Source organism: Sinohyriopsis cumingii, chromosome 18 (assembly GCF_028554795.1).
Source record: "Sinohyriopsis cumingii isolate HCF-2022 chromosome 18, ASM2855479v2, whole genome shotgun sequence".
NCBI classification, from domain to species: Eukaryota; Metazoa; Mollusca; class Bivalvia; order Unionida; family Unionidae; genus Sinohyriopsis; species Sinohyriopsis cumingii.
The window spans coordinates 8,737,266-8,752,575 of NC_142978.1; the positions used below are offsets into that span (position 1 = coordinate 8,737,266).

Sequence of the window (15,310 nt, forward strand, 5' to 3'; positions counted from 1 at the left end):
AAATATGTTTCAGTTAAATATTTTAGAGTAGTATTTGTGTGCCACAGTTCTCATGAGTATGGATTTTTAAATGATCTTGTTTATTTTTTATACAGAGGAAGAACCGTAGATTTTCATTTAATAATAGGAATTTATCAAAGTACTTTTGAACATCATTGCAGTAAAATATTTGCAAACATGTTTCATGATTGGTCAAATGTCCAAATTTGATGCAGTAAAATCAGTGGGAGATGGTAGCTCTGTCAGTATTGAGACATCTTGACTTAGTGAAGTGGAGAAGGACATTTTGGGCTGTTTCTAGCTCTGCTGGTGATGGACCAAACAAGCTTAATAGATTGTCGTCCATCATTCATCTGTCTGTTAGCCAAAGTTTGTAATAAGTGTTCCTCCTAAACTACTTGGATGATTGTTATGAAACTTTACACATACATTCATCCCAAGGTCTAATCGTCCTGTAATGAGAATGGTGCTGCTTTTACATTCAGTATGGTCACAAGAATGACCATTTTTAAAGGAGACCAGAAACCAATGGAAATATAGAATAATAATAAAAGTACTATAGCAGAAAACCTTATTCTGAAGTATCATCTGCGACCATAGTGCCAATATTAAAATATTGGCCTATCTTCTAGGAGATGAATTTCCGTGACCTCGTATGCAAAATTTCCGTGCCTATTCAGTTACTTTCGGGATGTGATATAGTATCGACACCAGCAGCCCAAGTGGGAGTTGCCAGAGTAAAAGACAATACCGTTTTGCGTTGCTTACGGGTGTAATAGAACATTAAGAAAAGCCTGTGGACAACATTTTTTTTTCTTTTCCGAAAGATAAAGGCATAATGAAAGAATGGATACATTATTACAAACGAGTTGATTTCAAAGCAACACCATACAGCACTCTGTGCTCGTTACATTTCTCAAAGGACTGTTCCAAGAGGGATTCTGAAAAAATGGCAGCTCAAGGATACGCAAATGCTAGGCCTAGACTAAAAGTTGGCGCTGTTCCAGACATAACGTTGAATATTTTAAATCCTGTGAAAAGTGTTAAATATGCGAGTTACAAAAACAGGCAGAAGGCCGAGTAAGTGACCACAAAATGCAACAATTAATTCACAGATCTTTTATCTACACAAGCAGTGCTAAAAATAAATCTGATAGCCCGACACCCTGGGCCCCTCTGGTTTTAGTTCCGGCCCATCCTGTATTCAAAGTGAGGTGCCCGTCAGGCTTGTTGAAACAAAAATTGTTTGCCTGAGGAAACTTTGATCGCGCTGGTGAAATGAGTAAATGTATTTTCAAGATGTTGACATACATGCCTTAACACGGCACAATCTAAATCAAATCACTACTGTCCAAGGTGAAATTTAAATTTGATTTTAATCAAATGGAGGCTTAGCCAAAAATAAGATTCTAAACCATTTCGTGTTTCGAGAAAACAATTTTCAGTAATCTTATAAAAATTACAGATTTTAAAAAAAAGTCATTGTATACATGTAGTATGTATAAACGGTAATCTGTAATGATTGGAACTGATATAAAACTATTCCTTGGGCAGTTTAAATAGCAGCGATTAAAAGAAAAGAAGTCAAAGTTTCACATTAAATGGCTGACAGTAGAAACTGGGGTGGGGGGAGACTATTGACCCAACCCCTTGCCCTAATGTGCGAGCGCCCATGGGATGTACCTTTTCCCCATGTGATACACCTTATTATTCCCCCAAGACAAGCCCATTTTGCATATTCTGGTCAGCTCTGGCTAAATTGCAAAATAGCTGAAGTTTTGAATTAAGTACGCAAACAATAAAGCTGGTGTGACTAATGAACATACTCCTTATCCTTGCATTGATCTTGTGAAAAGGACTGCCCTTCGGACATACTTCAAAGAAGCCATGTTCGACAGTGTGTGTATGTGTAAGCACCAGCAATTGATTGCCAAATAAACGATGCCAATTTTGTTGTTACTTACGATGCCATGGACTTCAGGTTTAAGTCTTAATGCATGTAACACTGTTTGCTGAACAAAATATTTATTCAGAATTAGTTCTTTAGGGCCACATATACTGCATGGTATATTTTGTTTTATTCCTTGTAATTTAATCATGGTAATTAAACTTTACATATATGGTAGAGGAATGTCAGGTGTTAACTGGCCGAGTTTCTTTGGTGGAAATGGAGATAAGATTTTATTTACAGAGAAAATTTCACAGTGATCATTCATTTAAGCTAATTGGTGACAATTTTATTCTTTTAATTTTTGTATACTATAGTACTGCTGTAGTTGTTTAAAAACATCTGAAATTTACTTGAATAATGTTTCATTTTCACGTTCTATTTACTGAAGAAGAAAAAAAGAAAAACCTTGTGTGATATTAATTATTTTGTCCAGTGCCGGATATAGACGTGTGTGCGTGTGATTTGAATTTTTAACGTAGCTTTAACAATTTTTCAGTCATATCACTATGAAGTCTCCACTGTGGCAGTTTAGACTGTGGATTGCATACGTTATATCTATTTATAAATGGTTTGGGGTTGGGTTTTTTTCTTCTGACAAATGAAAATTGACAGACATAATGTAATAATCGGGACTTCGCTGCGAAAAATTTAGAGATATTACGAGATTGGGATGTAGATGAGGAAATACCCCCAAAATCGGGAGGTTTTTCTCCCGGCTTGAGAGTTGACAGGTATGAACTCCTCCGGGCTTGTGGAATTTCAGTCAGGGCTTGAGTTTATTTAAGTCACCAGCCCGGGGCCTGTACCTAATAAATTTCTTTAAGCACTGACCAGTACAGTACATAAACTATTATATCAGACTGCAGATTCAAGTTTTGAATGTGCAACCCAAATGTGGTCTCCTTCCGTCTGCCTCGCTCGCCAATGTTTATGTTTGTATTCGAGAACTGGCTAGTATTGCGTCACGGTACCACGTGATCTGTCGTCTCATCAAAACTCGGAAAAACTTGGCAATTTACGGAATCGTGGTCTCTTCCATGCAATAAAATCACTACCCACTTACAATATTTAATTTATAAACATGACAGTCGGATTAAAATCTGTAGAGAATTACATACGTAAAAGGAAAATTTTGATTTCTAGTCTCTTTTAAAATCTTGTTTTCACTAAAGGCGATGTTGTAGATGACATTAAAAAAATTACCACTATGACAGCCATTATTGAAAATCATGTTATTTCTAATCCTCCTTGATGGAATGTTATATTTATTTCATTTCTTTTGCCAGAATACATCTTTTGGTTTTTAGGTTGTTCTGAGTGAAAATTATGTTGATCTGATGTTCACTATGCATCTTGAAAATCTTATCACTGCTACCTGTGAAGGTAGGGTCATAACAAAAGACTTCTTATGTAATCTGGTTGATTCTAAATGAATGTATTGCCAGTCTTATATTCTATATGGCCAACTTGAAAATCTTGCTCTCACTACTTGTCTGAAATAGATGGTCATATTGACATGGGGTTTTCATCAAAATGCTTTTTATGGTGTTCTCTATAAAAATATTGCTGATGTTACATCTAGTATAGCTGCCATGGTAGCCATCTTGAAATCTTCTTATCACTCAAATATATCAGAGATGGTTTCAGTATTCAGCATTTAATATAAGAACTAGTCTTATTTTTAAGTCCTGTAAATTCTCTGTGACCAGTAAAGCATTAGTCCCTTTGAGGGACTTATGTTGACAACATTTTCCCCAATTGTATAACAAAAGGATTGAGTCATATTTTTGAAGGGAGGATGTTAATTGTGGTATTACTGTTGTGAATGTCAGTTTTACTAGTTTCAGTGATTCATTAGTGGTAAACTTAATTTCCAACAGTAAAACTGCAGTTAATGTCCTCAGATTAAAGGCTGCTATTCCCTAAGCAAAAATTAGTTCAGTAGTCAATCCAGAAAGTGGAGTTTCATTTCCAGTTAAAATAATAATTTTTTCAGTGGGAAATGGGGAATGTTAGTCAAATTAAGTAGAGAAAAATGCCGTCTTTTACAAATTTAACTTTGTATAAAAAGAATCATGGATCTAACTCTTTCAGTTTTTATGGCACCCCTGCTGCATGCTAAGTTTTATTTGTAATGATATACCTGTATTGCTAGGTGAAACACCAGGAAGGCCTGCTCCAACGATGTAAGGATATCATTAAAACTAACAAAGAGAAATACACCCAGCTGATGCAAGAGAAAGAAGAGCTTGTTAAGCAACTGGAGGAAAATAAGACTGACATAGCTAAACTCAGGGTAAGAGTACTGCCATGCTATTTTTAGAAAGTATATGGCTCTCACAGTCAAGTGCTGGTTGTAAGAAAAATTGTTGTATTAGGAATGTCCATCAATCTTTAGCCCTTATTGCTGTATATGAAAGGAGCATATGCATTGGCTTTTCCTACATTGTCTGTTAGCACACAGTCTTTTTGCTACTTCTTAAAAACTTGGACATTTTGATTTATTACTCCTGCTAAATATTTAGTTGCATTAACATTTTTGTCACTGAAAAACCAGTTGGTCTTAAATGAAGATGGTGTCCGTCAGATATGTCCTTGGACATATAAAATGTCACTGTTGAAAAAAAATTACCACTAATTCAGGATAATGATGGTCAGTATAGACATGGGGGTTTTCATTAAAAAGATGTTATATGATGTCTATTTGTTCCTAAATGAAAATGCTACCAGTCTGACATCTAATATGGTCAAGCTGTGGGCTCATTACTTGGCTAGGCCAGCACATGTTGGCTACCTTGGTGTGTTCTTGTGAAGGGTACTTGGCTGTCATTTCCTCCTCATTATATAGCAAATAATGTGTTAGAAGTGCTGTTTAAAACCAACCAACAGCCCTATAATTTAACTCTTGTCAGCTTAACTGACACCACCAGAATGAGGGACAGGCAAAGATGTTGCATGATGGGATTTTTTTCAAGGTGTTACATAATAGAGTTGTGTTGTTTTTTTTACTTGGTACTCATTCTAGTGTGTTCTGCCCACTCACAGAGATGTATTATTAACTGTCATTTGCAAAAATTGTGGATTTTTATGCTTTGGCTGCAAATAAAAATTTGACAACATATTGCTCAACCATACTTCCGATATCCTTTATCAGAGAGAGAGAGAGAGAGAGGAGATCTATTATATAAGATCAGTTAGCACACGATGTTTCTTTAATTCAGATAATTAGCACAGAAAGATTTTATCATCCTATTCTTTCTGAATTAGTGACAGAAAATTAATGCAACTCACCAAAATGATTTTGTAACATTGTCAATCATAGAAAATGTGAGACACAATTTCTTACACATTCTAGACTTACCTGAACCATGTAGTCTATGTGACTAGCATAATAGACTGAATGAAAGGACGAAAGGTCAAATCCTGTAGTGTTCCTTGATTGACAGTCTGGAACTAGAGGCCAAATTTTCAGGAAAATTTTGCACACTTGGCAGCCCTTATTAACACATTTCCACAGAATATTCCTACTTTCTTTAGTCGGACTATACCTCCTCTGATGTAGTTTTCCTCATGGAATAAAATTTTGACACAAACTGGTGCATTTTCTTTTTTTTTTTTTACATACAGTTCAGTTGGTTGAGATCTGATGGTAGCTGAGAAAGGCCGAAGTCATAAAAAAGATGGATAAGTTTGTTGGCTACTGTTCTATTTCAGCCAGCTAAAATATATATCAATGGAACTTGCTTGTTTCAGAATTTGATTCTTTCAGAAAAAAAATAGAGTAAGTATAGTCCAAATAAAATTTAGTCTTTAATATGTCGAAAGGTGTCAATATGGGCTGCCAAGTGTGTGAAATATTCTTCAAAATTTCGCCTCCAATTCCACTGTCAGCCATCTGGTGAACACACTACATGACACCATTTATTTTGGCAGTAAGATGTTTATTCAAACAACATGAATATAAGAGTGGATGTCATGCATTGTAGGACAACCTTAAAGGTAACCCTATTGAAGGTTGAATGCTTGGGCATATTCTCCTGCTAACTTTTCTCCTTATGGTAATGTGATAGAGGAACATTTTTGATAGAGAAAATACATATTTCTTTTACAAAATTATTTCTCCAAGAATAATTTTTGATCACATTGCTATAAAGCCCTCACAATTCTCCCCACAATGCAAGCATTACTCATACTTAACCTCAGTAAATGTGTGACGTACAGGTAAATGTGTGACACACAGGTAAATGTGTGACATACAGGTAAATGTGTGACACACAGGTAAATGTGTGACATACAGGTAACCACCTCGTGATGAGAAGGGGAGGTTATTTGGAAGACTCTCTTTCCTTTGTGTACATAATTATGACACAAGAAAGATAATTTTTGTTGCTCTCTGGAAGGACTGGATTTGAGAGGTGGATTTTTTTCTTTCTTAATGGACATATGATCAGATAATTTTTCTGTTATACTAAAAATGTTTGTTCCTTTATGAACGGACTTACCAAACTTAAAATGATCAAAATTGACTGAACTGATAACTAATGTTTTTGTGAGGACATGCAATCTTAATTTTTCACCAATGATTGACTTTTTGTAAACAAACTAATTAACATCACATCATTGTCAAACCATTTTTTTGTTGATTTTTTTAAAATAATAAATAATATGTTCATATGGATAACCAAAGAGAAAGTAGAGAGTATTCTGTAAGTTTGATGAAGTGTTTTGCATTTGGAGATTTAAACCATGTATATTGTTTAGTTAATTATTTTAATAGGGAGCAACTTCACCAGATGCTGTGTCCAAGCTTCAAAACCAGATCCGCGAGGCCAGAAAGGTGATAGAACAGCTTGAAACAGATCGTGAGCTGGCAATAGCTGAAGTTAAGCATCAGATTCATGAAGAAATGGAAGCTAAGGACCAAAAAGTAGCTTCCATGCTTGCAGAGATGCAGATGTTGAAAGAAGAGAACCAGCATCTGACAGCTAATGTGGAGAAATTGGAGAAAGCTTGTGAGTCAGAGCTGATTTGTTGTATTCATGTGCCAGCATATGGTACTGTAGGAAGCACTTGTATCACTTAATGGTTGTATCACTTAATGGTTGTTAGGTCACCTGCCTGAAGTGCAAACACAAGCCATCAACAGTTGCATATTGCTACTCTGAAGTCCATATTTCTGATCTAAGTTCAGTCATACTTGGAATATGGATTCATCAGAATCTCTAATGAGTGTGAAAGTAAGTGAGATCCTTGGATATTCATGAAGGGATCTTTCATCTGATTTATGTGAGGCTATATTTCTGATCCAGTTTTGATCAGACTTGACATATGGGCTTATACAATCAAGATCTTGGATGGGTTCGATAATGAACAAGATCCACTTATAGTACTTATGTAATCTTGCTGCTTGAACTTATTAATGATATGATCATTTCTTACCCATGCGATAGAGAAATATAGCTGTTTTGTTAACCATACTTTTCTTATCTCAGTCTAGTCATCTCAGACCAGTTGTCTCAGTCAAGGTGTCCACGTGTGCTCAGAACTACTTTTAAAAAAAAGAAACTCTTGTTGTCTTCTGCTTTGCCTGACGTAGTTGTTCTAAATTCAAACAACAACAACAACAACAACAAATATATAACAAAAACATAGTAACTTAAGGTAAATCCATCTTTGAGAATACTTTTGTACAAAACATTTTGAGAGAAACAAAGGCACATGCATACGATGTCTAGCTTTTTGGTATTATGCTATTTCGTTCCACACAGCATGGTCAGTTTTATCCTATATGCAGGCCTAGCTCAGTACATTTTCAGGTCAGTGTCATTAAATGTAGCTAAAGCTACGTAACTAATTTTAAATACTTGTGTGAAACAAATTATATACTGTTAGCTACATTTAATGACATTGACCTGAAAAATGACTGCTACAGATAGGATAAAATTATCAATGGTGTGTGAAATGAACTATAATAGAAAACACTGATCCATGCACATAGACTATAGACCTATACACTTCATAGCCTCCCAACTCTCTTAATAACTACAGAAAACTTAGTAACAGCCAGAAAATATGTGATGTCAAACATGCTTTATTCTAATTTTGTTAAGCATCTCCATTGTGCCCCAGTTGAATAAAAAAATATACCTATAATATTTAATGATAAATAATACATTTACCAGCAGAAGGAATCATTTATCCGTCAACACATTAATCCATAAACAAATTTCACAGTAGCACTTGCTGTGTTTCCAAGACAGAAAGATAAATTTTCACAGAATCCCTGAACTTGAAAACTACACAGATCACTAATTACCCATGAATAACCCAAGCATGGACACTCATGCTGCATGTAACTTTTCGTTATAATAATAGCCTATAATACAACAACATAGGTGTGGGCACAGTATTGTTTCATTATTTACAATATAATTTTCTAAATTGGAACTGATGAAAATGAAACATATTCTCGTCATAAATATTACCTAGTGCATATTAATGGCACCTTTGCATTTGAATGGCTAGGCTTGCTATCTGTGTAGATCCAGAAACTATTTTTCTCATCTTGTTTTTTTTCCTTCTAACTCTCATTAGTTGGGTTTATATCATCAAAATCTTGGACAACTTTAATTATGAACAAGCAACTGCATATGCCATTATCTTTAAAACAAAGTTTTATCCATATATTGTAAAGTAGGTAAAACTAGCATGATATTAAGTTTGGGAGATAGCTTACCTAAGTTGTATTCTTAAAATACTACACAAGCCAGCTTAGTGAAATGGTCAGCTGTTAAGTTAATTAAGCCAGTTCAGCAATATCAGGTCTTTTGTTTAAAGTACATGTATTTAAAAATCAGATGATTTACAGCATGAGTTGAGCAGTATGCAGTGTGTGTGTGTGTGCTGAAGAGAGAAACAGATTGTTTTCTGTACTTTATAAAACATAATAAGTTGCAGCTATTCAAGTACTGTGAATGTTATTGGGAGGGGATTTAGTTTTTGCTGTAAGGCCAAGTGAGTCTGTTACTAGTCAACCATTTGTCACAAAAATTTTGGAATATCGATGCATCTTCTGATGATTAACTCAACCATACCAAAACCACATCACTGACCTAAATTTTGTACTTGGATCGTATTGGTGGTTTCAGCTGTCATTTCTTTACACTCATTTCATTATATGTCAGCTACATTCATGGATATTGGTATGTGGATGCATCTCTACAAGTGTAACTGAATCACACTAAATCTAGGCTATTCACACTTAGGTTTCCTGCTGAAGTAACATTTTTATTTTTAAAATTAGAATGTAATGGTACATTACAAACCTTTATCGAGTCAAGAATCTTCAGATCACTGCAGTATGAAATAGAAACTGTGTAATCAGTCCTTTATCAGTCAACAAATAGGTAATGTTTGGAATATGTGGTAATGGGTTGTACTTTTACAACACTTGAATTTAACAGAACTTTATAGCAAATTTGGAATGTAAAATCACACAAATATTCACTGAGTTAAATATGGCAATGTTTAAGAATTGTTGAATTATATTTTGTAGGACATTGAAAACAGACATCCCATCACCTATATACAGATAGTAAAAAAAAAAAAAGAATGCCCAATTTATATAAGGCATACTCAAATTAACTATGTAGAGAACTTGATTAAATAATAGTTTCACCCATTTAAGAGAAAAGATGTCTATTTTGCCACCAATTATTGAAATATTATTCATCATTTTATTCTGAAAATAATATAATTTTTGACCAGCTCAAGAACAGCTTGAAAAATCAAGGGAAATATTTAAGAAGCTAAAAGAGGAGAAACAGCAGGCTCTGAAGTCAATGGAAGAGAAATTGAAGCAAACAGAGGAGAGCATGGAGTCAGAAAAGTCTAGCCTGCTGCAGGAAATATCCAAGTCCAAAGCAGCAGCTCTTCTTGTAATGCAGGTGAGGTTTTTTGTGATAATGAAACATTTTTTAATGTTCTTGGGTAATTTAGGAGCAAACACATTTACGTTTATTAGGTCCGTGATTTCAGTCCTAATGCAGTCAATTTGCATGGATGTTGTAGGTTGTTTATCAAAGCACTCTGTTAGAGAGAATACTAAAAGGCAAGACTGCATAAAATTAAATGGATAACAAAATTACTAATAGCTAGTCTGAAGTTAATTTTTTTCAAGGAAAGTTGCTTATTAAGACTGTTTGATCTTTGTGACTTTCTGACATCGTGATTGACAGGTGATGCATGACACCTGAATAATCACCTTTCAGTGTCAGTTAAATGTAACAGAAGTTAATTATTTGACAACTGTGTGTTCATTGAGATCAGTTAATACTTATATTTTGATTTCTTAATTATAATATTTTTTTGAGAACCATGAAGCCAATCAACAAGTTATCTGAGACCTCAAATATCAGTATCAGTATCTTCCACTTTAATTGATTCATAATCATGCAGTAGATAAAAATTGATTAATATGATGATGCAGTGATGCTTGAAAACATACATATGGCCTGTTACCTTTATTAAGAATCATAAATATTGTTTACATTTAAATTGTTTTATAGCAATTCTTCATTTTACATATTTTAAACTTTATATTTACTTCGCATCATGTAGCCACTGTTGTGCTGAGGTGTGGTAAACATATACTACATGCATACATATATATTTTCTTTCGCTAATTATTGCAATCCAGCCATTCTTAATCTCACAAGTTTCTTCTTTAAATATGTTACCCAATCTTAATACCTTAGGAGGACTACTACTACATTGCAAATCCAGCCATCTCTGATAACACTTTTAACTAAAAGAAGCTAAATGTTAGCTGCCCACCTAAGTGGCACTCAAGCAGAGTGATCTCACCTTGGTTTTGGGATTGGCACCAAATCACTTGAATATCTTCTTATGTTACATGTTTAGGCTCGAATAAAAAATAATTTATTTCCCTGGAAAAAAACACTTTAAAAATGAAAAAATAAGAACTTACAGTTTTAAGAATTAAATCCAAAAATAATCCAAGAATAATTCACAAATTAAATTTTAGAAGTATTTGTAATAAAATGTTCTAAGGAATTCAAGTTCGAGTCCCAAAAAAACATTTCCAAAATGGAGATTGATGATGTATACTGTAGCCTTTTTGGTGTTGTATCATCTACAGTTCTTTTTTATTACACAGTCAATAACATTCTGGTGTTTGAATTTCTGAATAAAATTTAAATAAATGTCTTTGTCCAAGAAATCTGTATGAGTACTCAACTGTTTCCAGGAAAAAGAATTAATCTTTTAGAATCCAAATAATTTGAATAAAATTCAAACTGCCACAACAGACACTTTCCAGTGTAAAGAAAAAAGCCCAACTGCCGAATTTCTCTATAAACAAAGGTTATACAATAACTTGAAACACAAAACAGATTCCTGGATGAGGGTCAACTCTCCAGAATTTTCGAGAAGTATTTACACCTAAAAGTAAATAGTTCCAGTATGACCTTGACAAAAACCAATTATTTTACTCTAAGAATAAGATAAAAAATTAGATAAAAACAAAAAGTTGTTTACTTGCCTCTGTAATTTCTGAATTAATGTCGAGAACTAAGTAAAAAGTAGAAACTGTTTATATTATTAGGTATTTATGAAAAGATTCATGTCAAACTGAATTTTCTGGAAAATATCAAATTCCTAGTAAACAAAATTACATTACAGTGATATGTAATGAAATTAAAACTAAAAAAAGTTAAAATTTACAAACAGACAATTAAATTAAATCAAATATACATAACAATCTCAGTTACTACTTTTGCTTGTGCCAAGCAGCATGACCTCATCAAAATGGACCTCACAGAATCCTCTATAAAGTTTCTGGAAGCTCTACACTTAAAAGTTAGAGGAGTCTTCACTATAAAAGGGAAGTATACTCCATCTGTATTTCAAACTTTTCTTTCTTCGTATGATGACAAAGTCCAGCCTTTTACAATTGTGATTATGCCATCACTTAATAGTATTTATGTACTTGCACAGTTAGTCTATGTGACTGCACAGATAGTTCTGGCTATTGTTTTAATTTATATGTGTGTGCAGGTTTGTAGTGGGCTATAGAAAACTCTTAACATGTGTAAAATTTCACTTTTACTGGATACATTCCAGTAAGTTTTCTATGCCTATGCAATCTTAGCTTCTATGCACCAAACTTCACTGAATTTACCAGTATAGACTATCAGTGAGCCTTCCTTTAGATAGTATTGTGAATCGGTATTATATATTGACGCTTAATTGCCTTCAATAGGTCAGCTGCTAATTCAAAGTCATATCTGTGTCACTTACTGATTTACTTGTATAGAACATAATTGGTCCTTTCCCCACAGATAACATTGTTTCATAATGGATATTGTAGCACCTGCTCTGTAATTATCTATAATGGTGCTTCAGTTCCTTTTTTATGTGCAGGTTTTTGTGTGCAATATAGAAACATGTTTATATCACTGTATAGCTTCCACTCTGGTCAGATAAGTACAGTTGAGTTTCCTATACATGGTTTACCCAGTAACATCTAGCTCATGTATGTTACTATAAGTGTTATAGGCAAGCAAACAATTGGCCTTCCCTGGGGTAAAGTAGACACTAGAATTAATTATTTGCCTTCCAGTCCATAAATGTACATACTGTACATGACGTTGCACTGATTCACATGCCTACAGGTTCTTCGTGAATATAATTGTTTACTCATTGTCTAATTTCTACATATTAATACTGAGGCAATAATTCTTTACCTGTACAGGACAAGTGCATTCCACTACAGGTATTTATCATGGTGTATGATCTTTCATGGATTTCTTACCAGTTCAAAGAGCAGGATGCTCTCTACACTAAATGTATATAGGGTCTGCTTTATTTTGTCTTGCAGATTTAGACTATGGGTGAGACCAGACTGATAGCCACTCAACATGTGTAGTTTCTCTGGTTGTCATCCCTTGAATACATGATGGATTTGCATGTTATGCACAGAAGTCAGTCATAGCTTTGGGATAAAAACCTCTGCTTGCATGCAAGGGTTCAAACCATGTATTTGCTGGGCATTGAGATTGAGAGCGTCAACAATAATCAGGGAAACAGTCCTACAACAATGTGGAAGAGTCAGAGGGAGGTCAGTCATTTTCATCAGCGTTCCATCAGTGACATACATACAGGCTCCTCTTTCCACTTGTATCACAGATCCCGGTAGAGAAAGGCTCCAATTTTTTAAACTGGATAAGGAAGATTTACCATTATGTCATTGGGACCCAACAAGTTTCATGATGAATTGGTACCATGTCCAATATCCCTACTTTGGCCTGAATTCTTCAGCTACAGCACAGCACTCACTGGTTGGTCCTCAGCCTAAGAGCATTCAGTCAGTTCTGTTGTACTTTTGGGTTTGCAGTGGAATGCAAAAGTGGGGGTCCTAATGCCCTCCATGGGGGGACTACACAATCTCCTTGTCAACAAGAACATCTCTGACCCTGTATCATTTCAAGATTTGGTCAACTAAGTCTGGAATTAATGTTCAAGTAAAAAGAATATGCCTCCCCCCCTTCCGAAAGAGAATTGAATTCATGCAAAGATTCCATGTCTATTTGAAGCAATGCATCTGCTAGAGAATTCCTTTGCTGGCCAAGTTTTGCACAATGCGGTAGCGGATTTCTCGGATCATGATAGGTTATTATCTACCAAAACACCAAGTAGTCTATCATGACAGACCATTTGCAAATTTTTATCCTCCCATGTCAGACATAGTTCATCATTATCAGGATTTGTCCTTTTTTACCATGTTGAGATAAGTAATATTTAAGTTTTACCAGTATCTACCATCATGCCATTGCATGTGCATCAGTTGTCCAGTTTGTTTAGGGCATTCTGTAAAGAAATTTTGAGTTCATGCTTTGTGTTTTGGATGTCTGGCAATGTTGTGTCATCTGCATAGAGATCTGTAGATGATATTTTGTCCCTTAGTAAAAGTGGTAGATCATTAATAAATAAAATGAGTAGTAATGGACCTAGAATTGAGCCTTGTGGTACTCCATATCTAATTGGTCCAGGTCCAGACAGAACATTATTTATATAAACATGTTGTGTTCTCTCAATAAGTATGAAGTAAACCATCTAACTGTGCTTTCATCACATTAGTAGATTTTGAGTTTCTTCAAAAGGATTTCATATCCACCATGTCAAAAGCTTTCCTGAAATCTACAAATACAGATCCTATTATTCTACCTTGGTCAAGTGCTTGATGCCATTTATCAGTTAGGGAGATCATGGCAGTCTTACAGGAATGTTTCTGTCTAAAGCTTGATTATGTTGTAACAGCAAGTGTTTGGTTAGATATGACATGAATTAGTCTTGGGCATGTTTTTCAATCAATTTTGACAAGTTTTGACATAGACCCTGGTCTGCAGGTGCTTTATGCTGTGGCCACTTAGGATCTTTGACATTGGTCAGTAGTTATCAGTATCATCCTTAGAACCAAATTTATGAAAAGTGTTACTTTTGCAGTTTTCCATATTTTGGGGACAGATGAGGTTGCAACACTTAAGTTGATCATGAATGTTATGCTATCTAAAATAGCAGAGGCAGAAGATTTAATGAGTCATGGACCAATCTGATCCAGTCCTGTAGCTTTCATGGTATCAAGTTCACTGAGACATTTTTTAACAAAGTTTTTTTATACTGGAGGAATAGAGAAACATAACTCCTTAGAGATTTTGCTGCTGCAGAACTGCATATGAGTGAAACAGTTCTTTATCTTATCCATGTTGTGGGATGGAGATCCGAGCACACTTAAGTTCTTATCAGAGATCCATCATCCTTAAAGGCTCAAGTCAATCTGGAGGAACCTTTACTTGTGGTGGAGAGTATTCATCAGCTTTCTACAGATGTGGCTTTAGGACTTCCACTGGATTTGTGGGAGGGAATATTTTTCTCTTTCGAAGCTGCTGCCCGACAGATGGAGTCTTTTCCAGTCAGGTCATCTGTTAGCTGTCTCACATACCTTATTGGATCAGAGATGGTCTCTCTTGGGTAAGGGAATGTATCTCCCTCCATATCTTACCTGTTCTCCTCAAGTATTATGATTGGGTAATGTATTTGAAAAAGAAACCAATTTTTTTCAAGTAAAATATGTTTGATTATTCTTACCCAATTGTAATATGCATACACCCTCCCAGCCTTGCTGCAGTTACATCCACACAGTGAGTGTGCCTTATGCTCCAATATTAACTGAGATATTCATTGGATTTGGCACTAATCTGGATGCTACAGGGAGATCACTCTTCCCAACAGCTACCTAGTTGGGCAGATAACTTTTAGCTAAAAGTCTTATCTCGGAGA

The 15,310-nt window shown here is 34.9% G+C and overlaps 1 protein-coding gene across 1 annotated transcript in view; it reads left to right on the forward strand.

The window, feature by feature from the left end:
• LOC149776043 (uncharacterized) overlaps positions 1-15,310 on the forward strand; it is a 150,073-nt gene that overhangs the window by 87,937 nt on the left and 46,826 nt on the right. Inside the window, exons 7-9 of the mRNA XM_089942150.1 lie at positions 4,107-4,247; positions 6,729-6,963; positions 9,719-9,897. Of these exons, the coding sequence (XP_089798276.1) occupies positions 4,107-4,247; positions 6,729-6,963; positions 9,719-9,897 (555 nt within the window). The remainder of the gene's footprint in view (positions 1-4,106; positions 4,248-6,728; positions 6,964-9,718; positions 9,898-15,310) is intronic.